The sequence below is a fragment of the Salvia splendens genome, chromosome 19 (genome assembly GCF_004379255.2).
Source record: "Salvia splendens isolate huo1 chromosome 19, SspV2, whole genome shotgun sequence".
Classification (NCBI taxonomy): domain Eukaryota; kingdom Viridiplantae; phylum Streptophyta; class Magnoliopsida; order Lamiales; family Lamiaceae; genus Salvia; species Salvia splendens.
This window is the reverse complement of record NC_056050.1, coordinates 18,277,147-18,300,114: the sequence shown is the minus strand read 5'-3', so window position 1 is coordinate 18,300,114 and position 22,968 is coordinate 18,277,147. Positions and strand designations below refer to the sequence as shown.

The window sequence follows — 22,968 nt, the reverse complement described above, 5'->3', positions numbered from 1 at the left end:
GAAAACACCCGGTCGGGTTTTTTTTCCAGAAGGTGACTTTTTGTCCAAGAATTGTTTTGGAGAGAAGCGCGAATTCAATGTAGGCAGCATTCGGGTGTTTCTGCAGTGCCAAAATTGAAATAGGGTTTGCAAGGATAAAAATATCGCTACAATAATCTTAGAAGGACAAATTTGTCCATGTAATTTTGTATCAGCCGTTTATGCAGTCCAAATCAAACATAATATAAGCTATCATGGGTTGTTGTCGGTGCAACCAAACATTGAAGTGAGATACATATCTTACCACACTATCATGTAAAATCAATGTAAGGAGGCTATCTCATATAACACTGTCAGTGCAACCAAACGAGGCCTTTGTGGATAGTAAGACTTATATTACTCCCTCCGTCCCACGTTACTTGAGGCATTTCTTTTCGGCACGTGATTTAAGAAAGTTGTATTTAGTGAGTTAAATAAAGTAGAAAAGAGAGTAAAGTAAGAGAGAGGAAAGAAGGTAAAGTAAAAGAAAGAATAAAGTAAGTGTGATTAAATATTTTTTTTAGTCAAAAAAAGAAATGACTCAAATAACTTAGGACAACCCAAAATGGAATACGACTCAAGTAACTCGGGACGGAGAGAGTATTAAATTGATATAACTTTCCAAAAATTGAATGCACATATTTTTGTGGGACAGAAGAAAATGAAAAGTGCACATATTTTTATGGGATGGAGTAGTAATCTAGTAGTACTGCTGTAATATTCCATCATACATATCTCGAAAAATGTATATACGTAGTGCGTGAATTGACCAAGCGGTATTAAGTTAATACATGAGGCCAAAGATTTCAAATTCGAGTCCGCGTGGCCTTTCAATTTGTGTTCATTTACCCATTAAAATTGTATTTATGCAATATAAGATGCACCAACTAGTGCATTCATTATAAGCCTGTCAAATGGTGCTTGTGAATTTCTTGGTGTTTTAGACCATCTCCAAACATAAAGCAGTTCTTATTTGTAGTATACTAGAAAACTTCAATTATACTGTAAATTTAAATTTATTTTTGCGTTTTTCTACGAATCAGTATCAAATATGGGGCTATTGCAAAAGTTTGGAGACATATACTTAAAAATAATGTGAAATTTGAGTTTAATGTAAATAATTAGAGTAAAATTATTTTTAATATGACATATATTAAAAATGAAAAATTTAATGTAAATTGATTGGAAATGATGTTTAGAGGGATCGTATACAAATACTGACCATAACCCAGTTTTACATTCGATTTAATATTTTATACTAGTAGTACTTTTTTTGTGTTAAATATCTCCTGATTTCATGGGCCTCGATAAGGCTATCTTGTATGATCCAATTTGATTATAGCAAGCCTATTTCAAAGGCCCAACCTCAAGAAAGCCATTTTCAGATCATATTCATGTCATCTCTAATCTCTAAATTCTGATTTGAAGCTCCGACTGAGTTGCTGATAATTCAAAAAGACGCGAAGTGAAAGTGGGCATTCTCCCCATTTATTTGAACAAATCTTTATTCCATTTCAATTGAAGTAAAATGGTAGCTATCGAAGAATTTCTGTTGATTTTTGCTGTATTTGCAGCTAGCTAGGGTTGCATTTTGTTTACGGATTCGGATTGATGTGTTTAAATATTCTGATCTCGTTTTATTTTTAAGTAGATTGAATGAGAATATATGAAATGTAGCCTATTGATTAATCTCCGTGAACCTTGTTGTGGAGTGATTGAAAATTTGGGAATTTAGGTATGCCGTATAAGGCTTGTTTTTGTAAGTGTATTGGTATATAGTTTGTACAATGGTTAATTTCATTTCTGAATATTAGGGATTTGTAAAATGTTGGATCACTTGAAATGACCATCTTCTTCTCAAATTCATAGAACTGTTCACTTTAGTTTGGAAACTGCTCACTTTATTTTGTAGCTACGTTTCTTGTTTGGCCCCACACTTGGACGATTAGTCGTGAAAAGTTGGGCACATCGTCATCGACTGCTGATATATTTTTAATTGTTGATCTAGGATGGATAGCACCATGGATGCATCAGGAGAACCAATCCCAACATCATCGGTGCTGATGGCAGCTGCGAAGCATATAGGGACTAGGTGCCGTGGAGAGAACATGGCATTTTTGAAGTGCAAGAAGGATGATCCCAACCCCGAGCAATGCCTTGATAAAGGACGTCAAGTAACTGAATTCGTTCTTCACCTGTAAGTTAAAATTTGTTAACCATGTGGAATGGATGCAAGAAAGCCTCTTTCTGCATCATTTTTACCTGTGTGATTTTGTTGGCTACTTGGCTGTCAAATTAGGATCTAGAGTTGTTCAAGTGTTCTGGCTAACGAAAATGTGTGCCTTGCCCTATCGTGTTAATGTTTTCACTGACTTTATTGTGTTTATATTGGTTTTTGGTTCTTTTGCAACCTGTTTTTTAACATAGACAGTATAAATCTCGATGGAAATGCTTTCGTGATTGTCTGCATTGTGATAGGGCAGGCATGGGAAAGCTCAGCTGCTGCTTAATATAGATAACTTCTTGGGTCGAACGGTAACTCTGCTGATGTATCATAAGTCTTATATGTATAAGCTCTACACTTCCACAAAAAATTACTCCTCTCATGTTCATTCCTTCTCTGCCTTTCCCTCTATCTTCTCAATCCTTTCCCTCTATCTTCTTTCTTCTCTATTAGAGATTCTGTTAGTAGGTATTCTGGCACTTTTTCGTGGCCCCTACATGACCCACCCTTCACCTCGAAAGACAGATATAGTAGAAATGCAATACGAAGCCCATAACCATAATGACAAGTCAAAATTACCATTACAGATACAAGATATGAGCAAACATGTAGTTTTTGAAAGTTGTTGTAGGGCTATTAGAGGAAATATGTGCTTCTCGTCTCAATCACCATTGTTTATCCTTGATATGTTTTTTAACCTGAAATTTACATATTAAAGGTCTAACATTTTGTAGACTCAAGTATTGACCAGGAACTCAAAAGTTAATCTACAACAAGCTATCATAATATGGAATTAATAAACACTTGATCTTAAAAGAAGGCTCTCATATATGTGGCCTGTCCTGACAGCCATTGTCCTAACCCAGCTTTAACTTCTTTGTTTCCATCATCATTGTAGTCATTGTCACTATTATTTTGTCCAATGCTTACTATTAGGAAACTGCCTTGAACAAATTAGAAAGAGAACCTGTTCCGTGCTGTGGGATAGAACTGAGTGGTTCTCCTTGCAAATCTCACTACTAGTAAATAAGTGATAAGAGTATTATTGGAGAAGCATAGTTCATTAATTTGTTGTGAAGCTATAATTGCCATTTTCTGTCAAAGTTTTAAACACATATACATCTCTAAGGCATTTAGTCATGTGCTAATCGACAGAAAAGCTAACTGTATATGTGCTTGTAGGCTGAAAGATCTCCACCAGAACTGCAATAAAGAAATGGACGCATATGCAGGATGCATGTATTACCACACAAATGAATTTGAGCTTTGTCGCAAGGAGCAGCAGTCATTCGAGAAAGCATGCCCCTTCTTATAACTAGCAAAAAAACAACCTACATCTTGTGAGTTTGTAATAATAAAATTGCCCTGCTGATTTTTCTGTCAAATGTACTTAAGATCAAATGTACTTAAGATCAACTTTTTTTCCTCTGTATGGTGTTAGAAAACTCTTTCCCATGCCAGGGATGCCATGCTCAGGGATATCTTTTCGTCTTCGTGTTAAACTCGATTTCATTGCTAATATTCTCATACTTGTTTAACTCGATTTCATTGCTAATATTCTCATACTTGTTTAACTCGATTTCATTGCTAATATTCTCATACTTGTTTGGGATATGAAAGATATAAACAATGCAAGTATCGGGTTGTTCATCTTTTTGGTATTCCTTACTCATTTTTCAATAATACCAAGATTGAGGATCTGTGCTTGGAAAGAAGAGGGTTGCATAAGTCACATTAGTTTTATTGAATTACACATTCTTTGCTCTCTCCTTTTTATTTTTTATATTACTATATTATTATTATCATCGTAGTCATCATCATCACATAGATAACTCTGTCCGAAAATGAGAAAATAAATAAGTTGTTTGATACACTAGAGAGACAATTAGATGCACGAGTCTCCTAAAAAATAAATAAGTAAAGCTCTAAAAATTGGAATCTTTAAGCATCAATTTTTTAATACCGAGTATAAACTGTTTTATTAAACTTTATTTTTATAGTATAAATATCTAGATTTTATCTAAATCTAGAAGTAACGTAGTAGAATTTTCTAAAATGTAGATATCTAGATACTTTCTAGAGTGAACTATACATAAAATGTCTCTGACGTTTCTATTTGTTTCACTTCAGATCCCTGACTAAAAAAAATATCGCCACAAATCTCTGGCCTTTAACATAATCACATATCATGTTTTTTCAGACTAAAAGGCCCTTCAAGCCCTAAAAGGGCATTATGGGCATATCACACGGACTTCTGTTGTGACGGCCTGCATGCTGCAGTGGCGGCTTGCGATCTGATGCGATTTGACGGCTGTGCGTCAGCCGTCAGTTATGATGGCTGTGCATCAGTGGCGGTCTGTGTACCGAGACACCACATATACGTGCCGCGTATACCATACTCCATTTGTGATTTAACAAATATATTTAAAAAATTTCACAACCCATTGTTTTCGGACTTGACCACTCTCCCACCCCGCCTAAATTTTTCACAAAATAAGTAGTTCGCTCTTCACTCTCCCACCCCGCCTAAAAATTCCACAAACATTATTTTCACTCTTCATTCTCTCTGCTCCCCTCTGGAAAAATCTACCTTGTATGTGAATGGCGCCCAAACGGAAGCGCACTGGATCGTCAGGCGCATCGTCGGGACGTAATTCGTCTCGCTGTAAAAAGGAACCCACACCCCCGCCATCGCCACCACATTGGCGACCACCACCGCGACATGCACCGGTGGTCATACATGTGGAAGAAGAAACCTGGGATATCCGAGATTCTCGGCGGGATTTTTTTCGTCCCAGAAGACGAATACAGTAAGTTTGTGTTTTTTATCCTCAGTTTGTGATTTAGGGTTTATGAAATTGATTTTTTGGGAATATTTTTTGGTCCTCTGGAAATTGATTTTTGATCCTCGGTTTGTGATTTAGGGCTCGGGAAATTGAATGTTTTGTGATTTTCTTTTGGATGTTTTGGTTTGACGTATGATTTTTCTTAACAGGGGAAGAACCTGGAAAGTTTTCGGTTGCTTTCCATCATGGAGGTTCATTCTTCTGTACTAAAGATGAGAAAAAGTATGTTGGTGGGTATTTGGCATACTTCGATTTCTGTAACATAAACCATTTCGCGCTCATAGACCTCTCGAGTATGGTGTTAAAGTTGAAGTATGATAGGAAGATGATATGTGAGTTCTATTATTGTGATCCAAAGTACAGTCATGACTGCAAGGGGGTTATAATCGGCGGCCCTTTGTTGCCCATTGTTGAGGATACACATCTGGATGATTTCCTCAAAGTGGCAGCTACTACGATAAAGTTAGTCTACATCTACGTTGTGGAGATAACCTGGGCTGACGCTATATTGAAAAAAATGAAGGATGAAGGGCAAGAGCTTCTCAGAGTCAGGGCGGCGAAACCCCCATGAGTCATTATTGAAGAGATCGAAGAAACCGAGCCAAATGTGCCAGTGCAAAAACCCAGAACGAAGAGGAGGCAGGGGGGTCAGTTCCAAGGGCACCGGAGTAAGCCTTTGATGATTGGGTGGTATGATAGGGATGTTGAGTTCGAGGAATGTCTTACGAAGAGTTTAGAAGATGATCGTGCTCAGAGGAAGAGGGACGTGGAGGTAGCTAGTCAAAATTTGGCGAATGCATTTGAAGAATCAATGCCATCCGAAGCCCCGATGTCTGAGGTTGGAGAAGTACCAGTTGCAGCACCAGATGTTGAACGTATAGCAGAAGTTGGAGGAGGATATGTTGGAGAAGTAGGCGAAGTTGGAAGTGGTGACTTGCATGCACACGTATCAGAGGTAATGAGTTGTGATTTACATAATTGTTTTGGTACCTCATTTGTGATTTTATAAACAGTTAGTGTATCTCATTTGTGTACATTTTTGTGTCCCTCATTTGTGATTTTGTGTATTGTAGGATGTAGCTAGGCCTTCATCCGTGGACCATTCCGAGCAGATTGGTCCAAGTGTCCATGCTGATGAACCTGCAACAGTAGATGAAGAAGTGTACAAACCGGTCATGGACGATGATTGTCAATCACAGCCGGACATACGTGTAGACAATGATTTCTTTCCAATCGTTGAGGACATTACCCATGAATTGTTCATGTCCGAAGCTGACACTCATGTGCAAGAGTCAGCTCAAACTGAAGCAGCGCCTGAACAACCCGTACCAGTGGTGGGAGAAGTACCCCATCAAGTGGAGCAAGCTAATGTTTATTGTCCTTCGTTCGATTATGTTCCCGACGGATGTCATCTTCATAATAAGGGAAGTAATGAAGATGATGATGAGGTCAGCCATTTTATCTCGTTGGCCAACATGTGTCGCGATGAACAGATGTTTACCTCATACTACGAGTCATTATGTTGGCAACAACAACCGGAACAGGAGGCGGAACCGGAGACCGAACCACAAGGGTCTGGACAGCAGTCTGGTGAGGGCAGCGGAGGGTTTAAGAAAGAGCGAAAGTTTTCCCTTGTTGTGGAGAAACGGAACACGTCGGATGCAAACCCTCTATAAGAGCAAGAAACAATTGATGAGCTACAAGATCTACAAGATCTAGAGGATTTGGAAGGGTTGCGTAGAAAGAGTATCAAGTACAGTCCATTCAAGCTGACAAATGAGGTTCCAGCATGGAAGCCTGGTGATTTTTTTAAGGATCGGGATTTCTTCTATCAGGTCGTTCGCCAGTACGCGATAATGACCAGATGACGTGTACATGTATCCAAAAACGATGGCAAGAGACTTCGTGCCATTTGTAAAGGCAAGCAATGTGAATGGTATGTGTATACACGGAAGATCGAAACCCACAACAATACAGATTTTGTGGTTGTGAATATGCAGAGAGATCATTCTCACACGTGCTCGCAAGTGTTGGATCAGAGATGGCTCACGTCCAAGTGGCTAGCTGAGCGTTACATGGAGAAAATCACAGCGAATCCCCACATTCCATTGGCAGCTATACGACAGTGTGTGGATGAGGAGTTCAGGCTGAAAGTTGGTAGGATGAAGGCGTATCGCGCAAGAGATAGTGCATTAGAAGGTATTTTTGGAAAGGCAGGACTCCAATATCGGAGACTGTTCGACTACAAAGCTGAATTGGAACGGACACACGTTGACTCTAGTGTGCATATACACTATGAGAACTCCAGAGATCCTGAACCTGTTGGCCCGATATTCTTGAGGTCTTATAGTTGTCTCGGGCCGTTGAAATAAGGTTGGATGCGTTTTTGCCGTCCGATTATCTTCTTGGATGCCTGTTTCTTGCGAGGTATGTACAGAGGCCAACTTATGATGGCCATGGGAATTGATCCAAACAACGGTTGGTGGCCTATTGCGTGGGCGGTGACTGAGGCTGAGAGCTATGATTAGTGGAAATGGTTCCTCGGCTATCTGGCAGAGGACCTCCACATATAGAAGAATGCCCCAAGATTTTTCTTCATGTCTGATCAGCAAAAGGTACGAGTAATGTGATTTCAGTAAAACGTGTATACTTTAATTGTGAATTTTTAAATAATAACACTTTAGTTGTGATTTGGCCTATATAGTAGTAGTTCGAGTGTGATTATATATTTCCTGTCTGTGTTGTGGCTTATACATGTACTAATGGGTGTTGTGTTACATGCATTTGGTAGGGTCTTGCAAAAGCCATTCTTGAGGATTTCCCACAGAGCGAGCATCGCTTCTGTGTGCAGCACATATACAACAACTTCAATAAGAGATTCATCGGGGAGAATTTTAAGGAGATATTGTGGGAGTTTGCGTCGAGTACAACCCACGAACAGTATGTGGAGCGGATGGATGCACTGTGGATTATATATCCCCAAGCACATCAATACCTACTCGGTGTTGCTCCTAAAGAAAAATGGGTAAAGGCTTATTTCTCTCCGCATGTTTGTTGTGATGTTATCCTCAACAATATATGCGAGACCTTTAATTCGAAGATAGAAATTGCTCGCGAGTTGGCCATTATCACCATGTTGAAGGAGATCCGGACAAGTCAAATGGAGAGGATACAGATTAGAGGCCAGTGGATCAAGACATACGATCACACATTGCCGCCCGTTATCAAAGAGATTGTGGATAAGTTGTTCGAGAGGGCTTCTTCTTGGAGATCGACATGGAACGGAGAGGATTCGTACCAAGTGTCGGGACCGTCAGGCCAGTATGTAGTGAACATGCGTGAATTTACTTGCTCTTGCAGATTATGGCAGTTGACTGAGATCCCATGCACTCACGCCATCGCTACAATCAACAAGAATGGGAAGGATGTAGCAGACTATGTCTCCCGCTATTATTTGCGGTCCACAATGACGCTTCTGTACGAGAATGTCCTCTACCCAATCAGTGGGATGGACAATTGGCCGAAGACTTCTGAAGTTGGATTTGAACTTGCACCCCCGAGGACAAAGCGACAACGTGGACGGCCAAAGAAACTGAGGCGTGAAGAACCCCGAGTTCGTCATCACGCAAATGGATCTGAGTCACTACGACGAACCTTTGTACTCAGATGCCGTCGGTGCGGACAAGATGGGCATAACCGAAGAACGTACACTAATGATCCCCGTGTAGATGCTCGAACCGAAGTTGGACAGAGTTCACAGCCCAGTGAGCCACCCACAACTGACGACGGTAATAGGACTAAGTCGGCTAACGTGTTTCAAAATGAAGAGGTATTATTCATTACGATTATATGAATGCCCTACCCGCTAATTGTGCATTTTAATGGTTTGTTTGTTACAGATCACTCTACCTCGGCGAGAACGACCTAGCACACGTCGGTCTACGCGGTCAAACCAGGAGGTAGTAGTCAAGATCACTTTTCATTTCATAAACATTGCAAGTCAATTTGACCGGTTTGTTGTTTGTTGTAGACCAATCCCACTGGTACAAGGCCTAGCACATGTCGGTCTATGCGGTCAAGCCAGGAGATAGTATTCAAGCTCAATCTTTCACTTTTCATTTCCTAAATTTCCAGTTAGTCTGACTGGTTTGTTGTTTGTTGTAGAACAATCCCGCTGTTCCAAGGACTAGCACACGTCGGACCAGGACTTAGCCGCAACGCTGTGGCTGTCGAGGGGATCAAGATTGAATACGCTCGGTGGTCAAGTTTGGGAACCTTAAAAGCGAAGACAATGGTGTTGGTTTTTGTTTGTGTCTTGTAAACAATGGTGTCTTGAAGCCTTTTTGTCAAACATTATTCAAATATTACCTACTATGCTTGTTAGGGATCATCATGGGAAGACACATGTCTTTACTATACGTGTTAGGGATCAAATATTATGACTATGTTTTTGTCTATGCTATATGAGAAGGCCCTTGTACTGCATATTTTAACTTTGTACGTAGGGTGGTATTTCACAAAAAGTTCTGTACGTCGGGTGTTATTCAACAAAAAGTTTTGTTTGTGCACAGGGTGGTATTTCACCAGAAGATGCGTACTTCAGTAGTGATTATAAAACTAAAACTTCAAAGTGTTAGTTTAATGTACCTATGTGGGAACTCCATTCGTCAGTGTGTAACTTCATTCCTGTACATTAATTCAAGTGTCACTTATTCACCCCGTATACTTACAGTGGAACTTCAAATGTTTAGTACCAAAAACTCCCCTCTTATTGCTTGAAGAAAGAAAGTGTTACCATTACATTAGGAAAATAATTACAACGCATAAAAAAATATTCCTATATTCAGATTTCGGGACGTTTTTTTGGTTCTAACAATTTCTAAATTAAGACGTGCACACTCCTCAGTCTTCATGCTCAATTTTAACTTCAGATCTTCACAGTCGTCACTTTTCATGCGCAATTTATCTTCAAGAACACCTTTCACAATATTCTTATATCGGAGTTGTTCTTCAAACCTGTCTCGTTCGAGCTTGATTCTTTGAAAGTAAGTGTCTTGGCTTGGCGAAAGACCCGCATCAAACCAACGGAAGAATCTGCAATCATCTTCCTTCCATATTGGACAATGATAGTAGCGTCGACCAGGATTAACAGTCGTCCTAGATGTCACAAGCTCAGCCTTGAGATCGTGATTATAGTTCACAATCTGTGGATGAGGCCAATCCCAATTGAAACTTGACCCGAACGATTGAGAACTTGAAGAAGACATTGCAAAAACGACCTGAATTGGAATTGGAAATTAAAACCCAAACATATTACAAAACTTATACGTTATTATTTATGAAATTAAAGTCTCAAAAAAATGCACAACACAGCCTAAGACACAACGAAATCACAAAATGTGTGCTATTATATGAGACAGGAAATTTTTTTTGAGACGCAGTCATTATAATGATAGTTCATACACATTTAATGATAGTTCATACACATTTCACAAGCTTCTGATAATAGAGTTTCGGAAAGTTTTTACAAGTAATAAGTCATAATATTCTATTTGTATGTTCACTATAATTTAGTCATATTTAACTTCATAAAGTCAGATTATTTTTTTATCTCAAGATGTAAATAAAATCTAGTGTAAAATGATATAAAAGGGAGGTTATTTGCGTATAAAATGAATAAAAATTATATATTTGACTATATCAATAGAAAAACAAATCATAAATTAAACGCAACAGAATGTGTAGGTAGTTGCAACTAACTGTATAAAACACCAACTACAACGTTCTTTTCGCCTTCAAATTTTGGAATTTTTACTCATTAGTCATTTTTTATAATATGATTTTTATGTTACTAATGACATCAAAGTAAAGATAAAAAATAGTAAAACTTGGAATCTTAAAATAAAATGATTTGGAACACGGAAAAGATAAAATTAGATAACTATACTACCAGAATTATAAACAAGGTAGATAATTAAGTCTACATAAATTGAAAGATATATCATATAATTAAGTCTACACGGAGTAATACCAAAATTGAGTCAAACTTTGAAGACGAATACAAAATCAGTGGAGATTTTTACATAAATTTAATGAATAGTACAATCAACACCCACAACAGTTTCCAACACCAAAAAGTTGCAAAAAAACGCACCTAGTTAATAGCATATGTATATAACCTATAAAGTTATGCAATTGTTATAAAATTATGGAACATATAATTTTAATACTAATAATAATTTTTTAAAACGCGTCAAATCCATTTTTCACGAAGCATACACATTTTTTCAGTATATAGTTTATTCATAAATTTGTACTGTAAAGAGTATAATATACACCGAATATTCGAAATAACTACTTTCCCAAAACTTACCTCAGTAAAAGCAGCACAGTAAGTCAATAGTATAAAATATAGTAAATTTTGTTTTATAAAGATGAGAAAATAGCGCAGCCGTAATAAATAAGCTCCTTCCTCATCTCTCCGTCGTCCGATCTCTCTCTCTCCTCTCTCAGATTTCGCCCAATCACACTTCTCCCATTTCCAAGCGCGCCAAATACAAATCCTCCAGGTTCTCACATCCACTCTTCTTCTTCTTCCTCCCTATATCTATATATATTATACTTGAATGCTGAATTACATACCCACAAAAAAATATCTGGACATTTTACTGATCATGTATCAACGTTTTCACATGGTGAATCAAGCTTATTTCATCGATTTCTTCTGCGTGTTTCCTAATTCGAGGATTTATTTATCGGTTAAACTTTTTGTAGCGTTTCGCATATGTTTCTAGGGTTTTTTTGAGGAAAAATGTCGGATGGCAGCCACGACAACGGCGACCTCAGCCCCAAGTCTAGCGTTCGGGAGCAGGACCGTTTTCTTCCGATTGCCAACATCGGCCGCATAATGAAGAAAGGGCTGCCGCCGAATGGGAAGATTGCGAAGGATGCTAAGGATACCGTTCAGGAATGTGTTTCCGAGTTCATTAGCTTTGTTACCAGCGAGTACGAGCTCATTCCTTTTTCTAATAGCTTTTGATTCAGTTTTTCTGATTGATTTTTTCGTGGTATGTGCTGAATTTTCTGCTGTGAGTGTGTTTTTGCCTTTGGATTTCAATCGTGTTTAATGTTAAAGCTTTCATTTCTTAGGTTTTTCAATCGTGAAACCTACTATTTATTGTATAAGCATATATGAGTGGGTGGATTGCTGCTTTGTTTTACTACTAGCATAACTGATCCCGTGTTTGATTTGGTGTTATTGTCAACATTGTGTCCTTTACCGTATTGATTTTATTTATTCGATGCTATGAGTTTGCCTCACGAATGTGAAATCAGGGAGAGGTTTCTCATTAAACTTGGAATACTTTGTCTGCTATAAGTTTTGATCGGGTCATGAGACTTGTCAGATGAAATCGTTATTGGACACCAGTTTTCGAATTATAAGCTGATACTTGTGATAGTGTTGTTGTGTTATGATGGGGTGCGTACTAAACAAGCCCGACAGCAATGACGGCCCATCAGCCCAAAGCCCAAGGAAGAGTATGAGTTCGGCATTACCAAAGAGTTCGGCCTCAGCCTACAGCTCGGTAAAAGCCGACCAATCAAGCTCCGCGAGTTCGGCATTACCAAAGAGTTCGGCCTCAGCCTACAGCTCGGTAAAAGCCAACCAAGCTCTGCTCTCAGGTCGGCATCAAGCTCTACTCTCAGATCGGCAACCAAAGCAGTTCGGTCTCAGTTTTCGACCGAACAAGGAGTTAGTGGACCCATGCAGGATTTCCACAACTTCCAACACACCCACTACCACGTGGCGTCAACTCAGGCCACGATCTTAGGCCATGACCTACACGACCTCCACGACCTAGAGTGATGATGTAAGCCACGATCTTAGTTCAATGTATAAATAGAACTTAGATCTGATAGAAAGGGGTTAGAAGCTCTCTAGAGAAAAATACCATATAGCAAGTCTGTGTTGTAAGCTGTAATTCCAGATCAAGCAATACAAACCTGCCCCCATTTCTCCCCGTGGATGTAGATTTACCTCAGTAAATCGAACCACGTAAAATTCTCTGTGTCGTGATCTGTATTTTCCTGCATTTACTAACATCAACAATTCGCGGACTCATCACTGGCGCCGTCTGTGGGAACCAGAGAACCAAATTTGTGATAAAGCGAGTTTTTGATCCTCTTCTACCAAAAAAAATGCATACCAGATCACATAACACCCGTGCCTCCGTCCGTAATAACCATGAGGAAGCTAATCCAGCAGCCCATAGGCCTGGAAAGCAGCCTCGTGAAAAATCTACCCCCGGTTCTTACGAAGAAGGAACAAGTCACTCCAGGAGTCATCGCACCGAGTCTTCCCAGCAGCCCAATTTAAATGAAGCTGTCAAGATGTTCTTGGCCGAGAAGCAGGAGGAGTTCTTAACCTTCCTGCAGAAGAGCCAACAACCGGAGAAGACAACGGCGGATTCTCCCTCCTCATCCAGACATGAAAGTCACTACCGCAGTAGTGACGTGTCTTCCAAGAGAAAGAATCCTCAACCCCGACGTGTTCCTGTTCCTCCTCGGTACCGGAACCACAGGAGAACTCCATCTCCTCCGTACCGAAGAAATATCGGGTTCGCCATGTACGGAGCATTAAAGACTCCGTTCTCGGACGATATCACCCGAACTCCTTTGCCGCGGAACTACCGGACACCGTCAATGACTTATGACGGGCTAGTGGATCCTCATGACTTCTTGGGACGCTATCAATATAATATGGCGAACCAGGGTCTCAATGAGGTCCATATGTGCAAACTGTTCCCCGAGCTGCTCATCGGGAACGCCAGAAGGTGGTTCGACAGCCTTCCTCAAGGCAGCATTAGATCCTACCGAGATCTAATGGATGCTTTCCACAGGAGGTTCTTTCAGAAAGCAGAAGCCCGAAGCACTTCGGCTCAGCTGCTTTCTATACGTCAAGGTCGTGACGAAAAGATCAGCGACTTCATGACGAGGTTCCACAAGGAATGCCTACAAGTAGATTATCTCAATGATCTACTTGTCATTTCGGCATTCCAAAATGGAATCCTGCCCGGAGCTCTCTACAGAAAGCTCGTGGAATGCAGTCCGCAAACAGCTCAAAAGATGTGGGACATTGCGGACCAGTTTTCTCGTGCCGATGAGGCAGACCGTCGAAAACGATCTTTGGACAGCTCATCTAGAGAAGACAAAAAGAAGCCCGGTCATAGCGATCAGAGGCATCCTCGCCGAACACCTTCTCCACTAAAGGAGGGATAGCGGTCATCCGAGGTGATCGAAAAAGAGCAAGTGTGTTCGCAGATTGCGCTTAAAAGTGCCGAGCAATAAGATCGGCACCATCAAGCATAGCAATCACAGCAGCCGGAGTCAGAGGCAGGCGAAATGACCGAAGTCACACCGGAGCCGAACTCGATGGTGTGCGGCACTGAAGCCGTGATTCCGGTTGAGATCGGCATACCCAGTCCCCAAACTCACTTTCTCCTCAGAAATGAATGGTGACGGACTGAGAGCCGAACTAGATCTTGCCGAAGAAAGAAGAGAATTGGCCTGCATAAAAGCAGCCAAGTACAAGGAGCAAGTAGCCCGGTATTATAACCAAAGGGTGAAGAAGCTGCAATTTCAAGTGGGAGATCTCGTCTTGAGAAACAACGAAGTAAGCCGAGCAGAAAAGCTGGGCAAGCTCGAACCCACATGGGAAGGTCCGTATCGGGTGTCAGAAGTCCTCGGCAAAGGGTCTTGCAAATTAACTCACATGTCAGGAGAACAGGTACCCCGAACATGGCACATTCCCAACCCTCAAAAAGTTCCATTTGTAAGAGACAGTCCGGTCAGTCAGTCTTTGTGCTTGTCTTTTTTATTTGTCTATGTGCGTTTTGTCTATGTGCGTTTTGTCTATGTGCGTTGTGTCTGTCTATGTGCGTGTCGTCTCTTACAAATGTTACTGAGGTATCTTGTTCTTCAAAGGCTGATCCCCTTTTTAGAACATATATAAGCTAACGATTGTGAGTCAAAGCTTCTACAGAAGATACAAGACCACAATTCAGCTTAAACAAGCAGTTCGTCTGAAACGAGCTGCAACAAGCCAACGATTGTGAGTCAAAGCTTCTACAGAAGATACAAGACCACAATTCAGCTTAAACAAGCAGTTCGTCTGAAACGAGCTGCAATAAGCCAACGATTGTGAAGTCCAAGCTTCTAAAGAGGATACAAGACCACAATTCGGCTTAAAAATCAAGCACTTCGTCTGAAACGAACTGCAACGAAAGTCCGATTCTCGCGATAAAACTTGCCTGAATTAGGACAAGGGAAAGTCCGATCCACGCGATAAACCTCGCCGAATTAGGACGACCAAGTTCGGTCAAAGAAGTTTACCTCATAAGACCGAGGACGACCATGTCTAGTCAAAGAGGTTTACTGCATAAGACCACTTCGGTTAACTGGGAAAGTCCGATCCACGCGATAAAACTCGCCGAATTAGGACAAGGGAAAGTTCAATCCCGGCGACAAAAATCGCCAAATTAGAACACAAGACGAGTCCGGTCAAAGATGTTTATTTCATCAGACCAAAGACGAGTCCGGTCAAAGATGTTTATTTCATCAGACCAAAGACGAGTCCGGTCAAAGATGTTTATTTCATCAGACCAAAGACGAGTCCGGTCAAAGATGTTTATTTCATCAGACCAAAGACGAGTCCGGTCAAAGATGTTTATTTCATCAGACCAAAGACGAGTCCGGTCAAAGATGTTTATTTCATCAGACCAAAGACAAGTCCGGTCAAAGAAGTTTACTTCATAAGACCGAGGACAAGTACGATGAAATTTTTTCGCTAAGCTGTAAATACACAGTGTTAGAAGCGGAAACAAAATTTCATTTTCAAATCTTGTTCGGCACACAACTCCGCTACCCTACAAGATGCGTTACGCTATTACAAATGACTATTCTACTGTCCAGGGTTGCTAAAGTTGAGCCATCTATTCACAAAATCCTCGTGAAGCTGAGTTCGGGCGTTCCAGGCAGCTGCAGAATAAGCAGGTCGACGAGATGCTCTAATCGACCTGCCACCTCTTCTCTGAGCCCGGGAAGCCCTAGCACCTCGGCGGCGAAGAGTCTCTTCACGAAGCATTTGTTGATCTTGCTCACTCATAATCACAGCTCCTCTACGAACTTCAGCCTGTTCTCGTCTTGACGTTTCCGGCTGTTCCAGAGTTCGCTGCTGACTTGGAGTACGGTTTTGAGCAAGAGAATCAAGGGTTTGAGCTGGAGTATGAACATCTGTTGGCGGGAAATGCCTAAGGAATCTCTCGATTGGAGGACGCCGGGAAAGAACGATGTCGTACCGAGAAGCCCAGCGCCGCAATGATTTCACAACTTGTTGGCAAGCCGAGCTCTCCAGCGCATTGTTCCTCCGGAGTACATGATATTCCTCCCACAGTTCGTCAACTCGTTCCTGAACTTCTGAGATGGTCATTCCCCCACGCCTGATGATGAAATCCTCATACGCAGTCCTCTCAGCCACGGCGGTATTCAGCTCGGCCTCCAGATCCTTCTTTTCGGACTCTAAGTCCCTATTATCGGCCTCCAGCTTCATTGAACGAGCCAAGAGTTCGTCATTCTTCATCTGGTCAGCTATAGCTCTTTTCTCAGCTTCGTCTAAAGCCGAAGAGTACAGCCGCTTCCAGTGAAGTACCTCCAGCTCCTTGAGTACAAAGCAGCTATGTCAGTTCGGCATTTCAGCTTACCGAGCAGGTAGTAAACCACAACAGGAGTAAGAGAGTACGAAAGGCTATACGAAGACACAAGAGCAGAAAGAAGAATTTTTTTCATTCATAAGAAAAAATTCTTTCTATACAAGGAGGGCTTCAAGGCCATTTTACATAAAGGAAGAAACTAAACTAAGAGAAGGGGGGCGAAATCATACTTCGCTAGCTTCGTCTCCGCCTTCTCGGTGAGGTTCAGCTTCCTTCTCCTTATCTGCTTCAGCTTCAGCCTCTGCCTCCTTGCTCTCCCCAGCCTGCTCGGCGCCACCGTAGCCGATCTGCTGCGCCTCCTGATCGGCCTGCTTGTCGCCGACCTCCTGCTCCAGAGGCTCGGCCTCACCCTCTCCGTTGTAAGTCGAAGCGGGTGAAACGGGTCCCACGGAGGCAAAGATAGCCTCCAGGTTCTCGTCCCGATCAGCTCGACAACTCCGGACTCGGTCTGCAGAAAGCAGGACCGAGGATGAAGCGAGCTCCTCAAGGAGCGGCAGATTCTGAAGCCGAGCTGCTATCTCTCGGCTGTACAGAGGCAGCACGACGTCGGCCCCCTGCTCGCCCTTATCGGTAATTAGCCTTACCAGATCACCGACAAAGGCCGAGAATTGGTGGCTCAGAAAGAGTTTCTCCACGAAAGCACGGAGACCCTCTCCTTGGGCAACCACGGCGGCAGCATCACTCCGTTTCGTCTGCTCTCGCTGGATGACGAGCTGGTTTTTGGCAAACTGAGCTTCATCCTGGGCCGAAATCCTAGCAGCTCTGGCTTTCTCAAAGTTTGCCTCAGCCTGCTCGGCCCGGTGACAAGCAGCCGCCAATTTCCTCTGCATCTCAGCATAGTCGTTGGACGCTTTGGAGAGCTCGACGGCGACGAGCTTGGAGAGCATATCGTTCCTCTGAAAATGGATAAGGAAAAAAGTCAACAGAGGGCACCAAAAATACAGGACAGAAGCCAAGCCAAAGAATCAAGAAGACAATTCACCTCGGCGAAGTCCGTGGGCCATAAAAATGGCTCACAGATATGCTCCGAAGGAGGCGCCAAGACCACGTCTTTCTCTGGCGCTCTCGGGGGCTTCTGGGTCTTCCCCTTCCTACTTGCCGAAGTCGACTCCGGCTTCTTTGGACCCGAAGAGGTCTTTTGCCTCTTCGGATTCTTCTCGGCATCAGGCGCCGAGCTGGTAGCCTTCTCTTTCTCCGGCTCCTCAAGCCCGGAGGACTTTCGGATAGCCTTATTCAGCATGTACACTGCCAAAAAGCAAGAAAGCAAGGTTAGTTTTCGCCGCTAAAGCAGTAAAGCATAAAAGAGAAATCCTCACCCTCGGTCTCTTCGTCCGAAGACGGGATATTGAACACGAGGTCGCCCTTGACGAGCTCAGTTTCCGAATACTGTTTCCTAATCATAGGAATCTTATTGAGCTCGCCCTCGAGCTCGGCCAACGGTTCTAACCGAGGATGGGGAATCACGGACTTCGGCCTTCTCCAAGGAAAACCCGGAGCCGAAGTCCTATTATAAAAAAAGAAACGGTTTTGCCATTTCGGCCACTTGGTTTTGCAGAAGGCCCTAAAAGGCTGTAAGGGGATCAAGTAAAACCAAGATCCCTTCCTTTTAAACTGGAAAAAATTAAGGATTGCCCTCAGAGACAGATCCTTATTTAGCCTACGCAGTTCGGCAGCAAAAGCCGATAAGTGCCTCCAAGAGTTCGGAGTCACCTGACCTAAAGGGAGTTGAAAAAAATCAAGAAGCTCTACAAAAGGTGGGGGAAGAGGGAAACGAAGCCCGCATTCTAAGCAGGCTCCGTAAACGGTGGCATAACCCTCCGGCGGGTCGTTAGCCCTATGATCATCGTCGGGAACCACCGCCTTCCCCCCGGGAAGAAGATATTTTTCGTGTAGAGATATCACGGTGTCCTTACTCAAGACGCTGTGAAAGTGCTCTACGGTCTTCTCCCCGGATTCTTTCCGGCTAGGAGACCCCTTATCCCCTTTCCTACCGCTACCCGACTCCGAAGAAGAAGAAGACATTTTTCTTACTTTTGAAGGTGAAGAAAGTCTGAAGAAGTTCTTGAAAGCGGAGAGAGAATTTTCGCAAAGGAGATAGAGTGCAGAAGAAGCAGTCGCAAAAGTGCTTCAATGATGAAGAAGGGAGGTATTTATCAGATTCGGCGAAGATTTCAAAATCGTCGCACCGTTTCAAATCCCACCTTTTCAGGATTCAACGGCCGGATTTTACTGTCGCATTTAATGCAGCCACATGCAAGGCACGTCCCCTGACGTCAGCCTCCCCCGTACCTTTATCCAGAATGCCGAAGTGACTCGCTTCGCCGAAGTGATTCACTTCGTCTTTCGGGGGGGGGTAGTGATGGGGTGCGTACTAAACAAGCCCGACAGCAATGACGGCCCATCAGCCCAAAGCCCAAGGAAGAGTATGAGTTCGGCATTACCAAAGAGTTCGGCCTCAGCCTACAGCTCGGTAAAAGCCGACCAATCAAGCTCCGCGAGTTCGGCATTACCAAAGAGTTCGGCCTCAGCCTACAGCTCGGTAAAAGCCAACCAAGCTCTGCTCTCAGGTCGGCATCAAGCTCTACTCTCAGATCGGCAACCAAAGCAGTTCGGTCTCAGTTTTCGACCGAACAAGGAGTTAGTGGACCCATGCAGGATTTCCACAACTTCCAACACACCCACTACCACGTGGCGTCAACTCAGGCCACGATCTTAGGCCATGACCTACACGACCTCCACGACCTAGAGTGATGATGTAAGCCACGATCTTAGTTCAATGTATAAATAGAACTTAGATCTGATAGAAAGGGGTTAGAAGCTCTCTAGAGAAAAATACCATATAGCAAGTCTGTGTTGTAAGCTGTAATTCCAGATCAAGCAATACAAACCTGCCCCCATTTCTCCCCGTGGATGTAGATTTACCTCAGTAAATCGAACCACGTAAAATTCTCTGTGTCGTGATCTGTATTTTCCTGCATTTACTAACATCAACAATTCGCGGACTCATCATGTTAGATTATGAATGCTTCATTATGTGAGTTTATCTCATATGCATCTCTCTTATTTATTCTGTGATTGGATATTTACCTTTCTTTTTCTGTATGGATCTTTGCCAAAATAATATTTTTCCATGAAATTTTTGACAAAAATGAGTGTAAAATGCAGCGGATTGCTTGCCTAGTTAAATGAGTCATTACTTGTGATATCCAGTCTAAGATCTTTTTGGTTGTGTAAGTTGTTATAGTTCTTCGTGGATCTATTTGTTAAAATGTCCTCTAATGACTTATATAGTAAAATTTGATCTTTTAACAACTATTCAAGACTGCTTTCCGTTAAAATATCCGGTGTCATATTCTTCAAACTATTAGCGAAAGTGTCAATATACATCAATTATATGCGCGAACACCTTTAGAATTTTGACTCCTGGGAGATTCTCATGTTTACAACACAGCATAATGTAAATATGGGTGATTCAATCATGATGATGTAAAGAATGAAAAAAATGAAACCGTTTTGAGTGAACCCCCACCTTGTCCAACATTTTATGCTGTCACTAAGTTTGTTACACGTGGCAGCATAAAAATTTGTTTTTTTTTTCTGGTTGCACATTAGCAAAGTTGTCCTATGTTTCATATTTTCTGGGGAACATGTCGAACTGCTTTACTATCGTCTATCGTAAGCAAAAATGGCCATTGAATATCTTTCTTGCGCTTATGTTATTTTTTTGTACCTCTGGCTATTTCCTTCTGGTTTTAGTGGCAAGGCAGCCACCATCTATTCCAAGTCACCACCTTCTCCCTCTCCTGCTAATGTTGTCCATCCTTTACCATGATGTGTTAGTTTGATTTAGTTTCCCTTCTAATGTTGCCGTCCAATCCAATTGAACTTGGTCTTTGGACGTGAAATGTGATTTTTTGATCCTCTTCATTCGTGTTTTTGATCGACCCACTAACCCTGTCTTTGTTAAATGACAATGTAAGTACTATGTTGACCGAGAAATCCCTTTACTGCACTGAAATTGTTTGTCACAAGTTGTTTGAAGTGTTAATAGTCTTGATGCTTATACTTTACTTGGAAATTTACTTAGATTACCATGAGATATGGGAATTATTGATGATGGTATTACTATTATTATCTATAAATGGTGCAGCACTTTTGCAAATATTTGTATATATGTAATGATGACGTATGAGTAGCTCATATTTAGATTTATATGAGTGGCTCATATTTGGTTGTGACTTGCAAGTGATATGTAGCTCAAGCATCTATTTTCGAATGAAACTTTCACTTATTTGAACGACATGTCAGCTTCTTTTCTGCTTCTTATAGAGCGAGCGACAAATGCCAGAAAGAGAAAAGAAAGACGATAAACGGGGATGATTTGTTGTGGGCTATGGCGACCTTAGGTTTTGAGGATTATATTACTCCACTGAAGGTCTATTTGGCTAGGTACAGAGAGGTATCTGAAGTTCTCTTGTTTTTCATCCCCTTTATTATATTCGGCTGCTCCTTTCTCCTTGAATCCCGTTGATTTTTACTACTATTTTGCTTATCTGGCCCCATAATTTGGTTAAGCTAGAGAAATGAAGCACAAGTCCTAACTGACCGTTTAACCTTTTGTTCTTTGTTCTCTACCATGTTTGATGATATGGAACGACCTTGATGTAACAGTTAGAGGTACAAAACAATGATTTTCCATTTCTTCTAAGTTACCAATTATTTCACGCTATCATTCTAAGTTGTGACCTATGGGCAGGGTGACACCAAAGGATCTGCTAGGGGTGCAGATGGAGCTCATAAGAGAGATACAATCGGAACTCAGATAGGTTCCGATGCACAGGTAACTTTCAAATTTCATCCGACACTGCCATTCTTTATCTCCCACAGTTATGAATTACTATCTCACAAAATATTTGTGCATTTCCCTCAACTTTTGACCCATGGATGACTATGACAGTTTACTCATCAAGACTCCTTTGCTCAAGGCTTTGGCTACTCAAACTCCCATATCGAATATTAAGTAAGTTTTCCTTCTCCAAAGTCCAAACCACCCCTTCCCCCCAAAATAATACTCCCTCCATCCCCAAAGAGTATGAACTATTTCCTTTTTCGTCCGTCCCTAAAGAGTATGAACTTTCTAATTTTGAAAAATTTAAACAACATACTACCCCTACACATCATTTTATTTACAACTTATACCATTACCATTAACACTTATACCATTATAATAATGTGGACCCCACTCTCCAGTAACATTATTTCCACTACCCTTTCTCTCTCTCACTTCCCCTTATTTGTTAAAATAAGGGGAAAGAGGGAACGTTAAAATCCGTACCGAACCCAAAGTTCATACTCTTTGGGGACAGAGGGAGCGTAAAAGTAAGCCCTCTCAAGTTACATTTATTTTAGCCCTCTTAAGTTACATTTATTTTAGCCCTCTTAAGTTGCATTTATTTTATCTCTCGTATATTGAAAAAGATGATACTGAGCTAAAGATATGAACCATGCATGTTTTATAGATTTAGAAAAACCACACCTTCATTTAGCACAAATCATATCATATCTATAGTCTATACACCCACACCGTTTTTTTGGGGTTGAACAGGAAGCATAATGCTGTTTGGCTCTCTGAAATGGCGAGATAGTTGCAAAGATACAGCACAGCTCCTTTTGGCTGAGTCCCGCAGGATATAGCTTTTGACGTGGCTGGGATTTATATAGGAAAATATATGTAAACGAAGTATAGTTTGTGCGATTATCCTTGGGACCTCGGCTGTTTATGATGTTGTATATCTGGGAATGCTGCTACAATCTCAATAGTCTGCTTTGTAATTGCTTTTGAGTATTTTGTAATTTAATGCCGCCAGTGATCTAAAAAGCTCCATGTTGTGCTAATGGATAAAATGCTTGTCGATCTTGAAGGTGTTGGTTATGATAACGTGATGTTTATCAGTCATGAAACTGCCAGCTCCACTGATTATTGACTATGAGCATTTTGGTAATAATATTGATAACCTATTCATGATTTTTGATTGATTTGCGCCTTGAGTTGAATTTTGAGAATTTCTGACTCCCGGAGCACCTCACCAGTCTGGGTAAATCCTTTTGCCAA

General features: G+C 41.5%; 2 protein-coding genes across 4 annotated transcripts; both read left to right on the top strand.

Moving 5' to 3' along the window:
* The first annotated feature begins 1,360 nt into the window (after window positions 1-1,360).
* LOC121778186 (NADH dehydrogenase [ubiquinone] 1 alpha subcomplex subunit 8-B-like) lies at window positions 1,361-3,780 on the top strand. 2 transcript variants are annotated; one of them, XM_042175489.1, is made up of 3 exons: window positions 1,361-1,489; window positions 2,027-2,215; window positions 3,425-3,780. In XM_042175489.1, exons 2-3 carry the CDS (start codon window positions 2,028-2,030, stop codon window positions 3,555-3,557), a joined length of 321 nt encoding a protein of 106 aa, XP_042031423.1. In that variant the 5' UTR covers window positions 1,361-1,489; window position 2,027; the 3' UTR covers window positions 3,558-3,780. The 2 variants fall into 2 exon arrangements, with proteins under 2 accessions (XP_042031423.1, XP_042031422.1); XM_042175488.1 differs by having other exon boundaries at window positions 1,396-1,549.
* Window positions 3,781-11,548: 7,768 nt separating this feature from the next.
* On the top strand, window positions 11,549-22,812 carry LOC121778436 (nuclear transcription factor Y subunit B-1-like). Of its 2 annotated transcripts, none has more exons than XM_042175788.1 (7): window positions 11,549-11,657; window positions 11,883-12,093; window positions 21,186-21,315; window positions 21,528-21,533; window positions 21,613-21,696; window positions 21,814-21,876; window positions 22,462-22,812. In XM_042175788.1, the coding sequence occupies exons 2-6, from the start codon at window positions 11,900-11,902 to the stop codon at window positions 21,874-21,876; spliced, it is 477 nt and encodes a 158-aa protein (XP_042031722.1). In that variant the 5' UTR covers window positions 11,549-11,657; window positions 11,883-11,899; the 3' UTR covers window positions 22,462-22,812. The 2 variants fall into 2 exon arrangements, with proteins under 2 accessions (XP_042031722.1, XP_042031721.1); XM_042175787.1 differs by having other exon boundaries at window positions 11,565-11,657; window positions 11,863-12,093.
* Window positions 22,813-22,968: the final 156 nt, after the last annotated feature.

What these genes read in the sequence shown, in the direction of transcription:
- LOC121778186 (XM_042175489.1), top strand. Translation starts at nt 2,028, where the DNA reads ATGGATAGCACCATGGATGCATCAGGAGAACCAATCCCAACATCATCG. An exon ending in ACTGAATTCGTTCTTCACCT is followed by an intron (nt 2,216 to 3,424) that starts GTAAGTTAAAAT and finishes ATGTGCTTGTAG; the next exon opens with GCTGAAAGATCTCCACCAGA.
- LOC121778436 (XM_042175788.1), top strand. Translation starts at nt 11,900, where the DNA reads ATGTCGGATGGCAGCCACGACAACGGCGACCTCAGCCCCAAGTCTAGC. An exon ending in ATTAGCTTTGTTACCAGCGA is followed by an intron (nt 12,094 to 21,185) that starts GTACGAGCTCAT and finishes TGCTTCTTATAG; the next exon opens with AGCGAGCGACAAATGCCAGA. An exon ending in AGATAGGTTCCGATGCACAG is followed by an intron (nt 21,697 to 21,813) that starts GTAACTTTCAAA and finishes TGACTATGACAG; the next exon opens with TTTACTCATCAAGACTCCTT.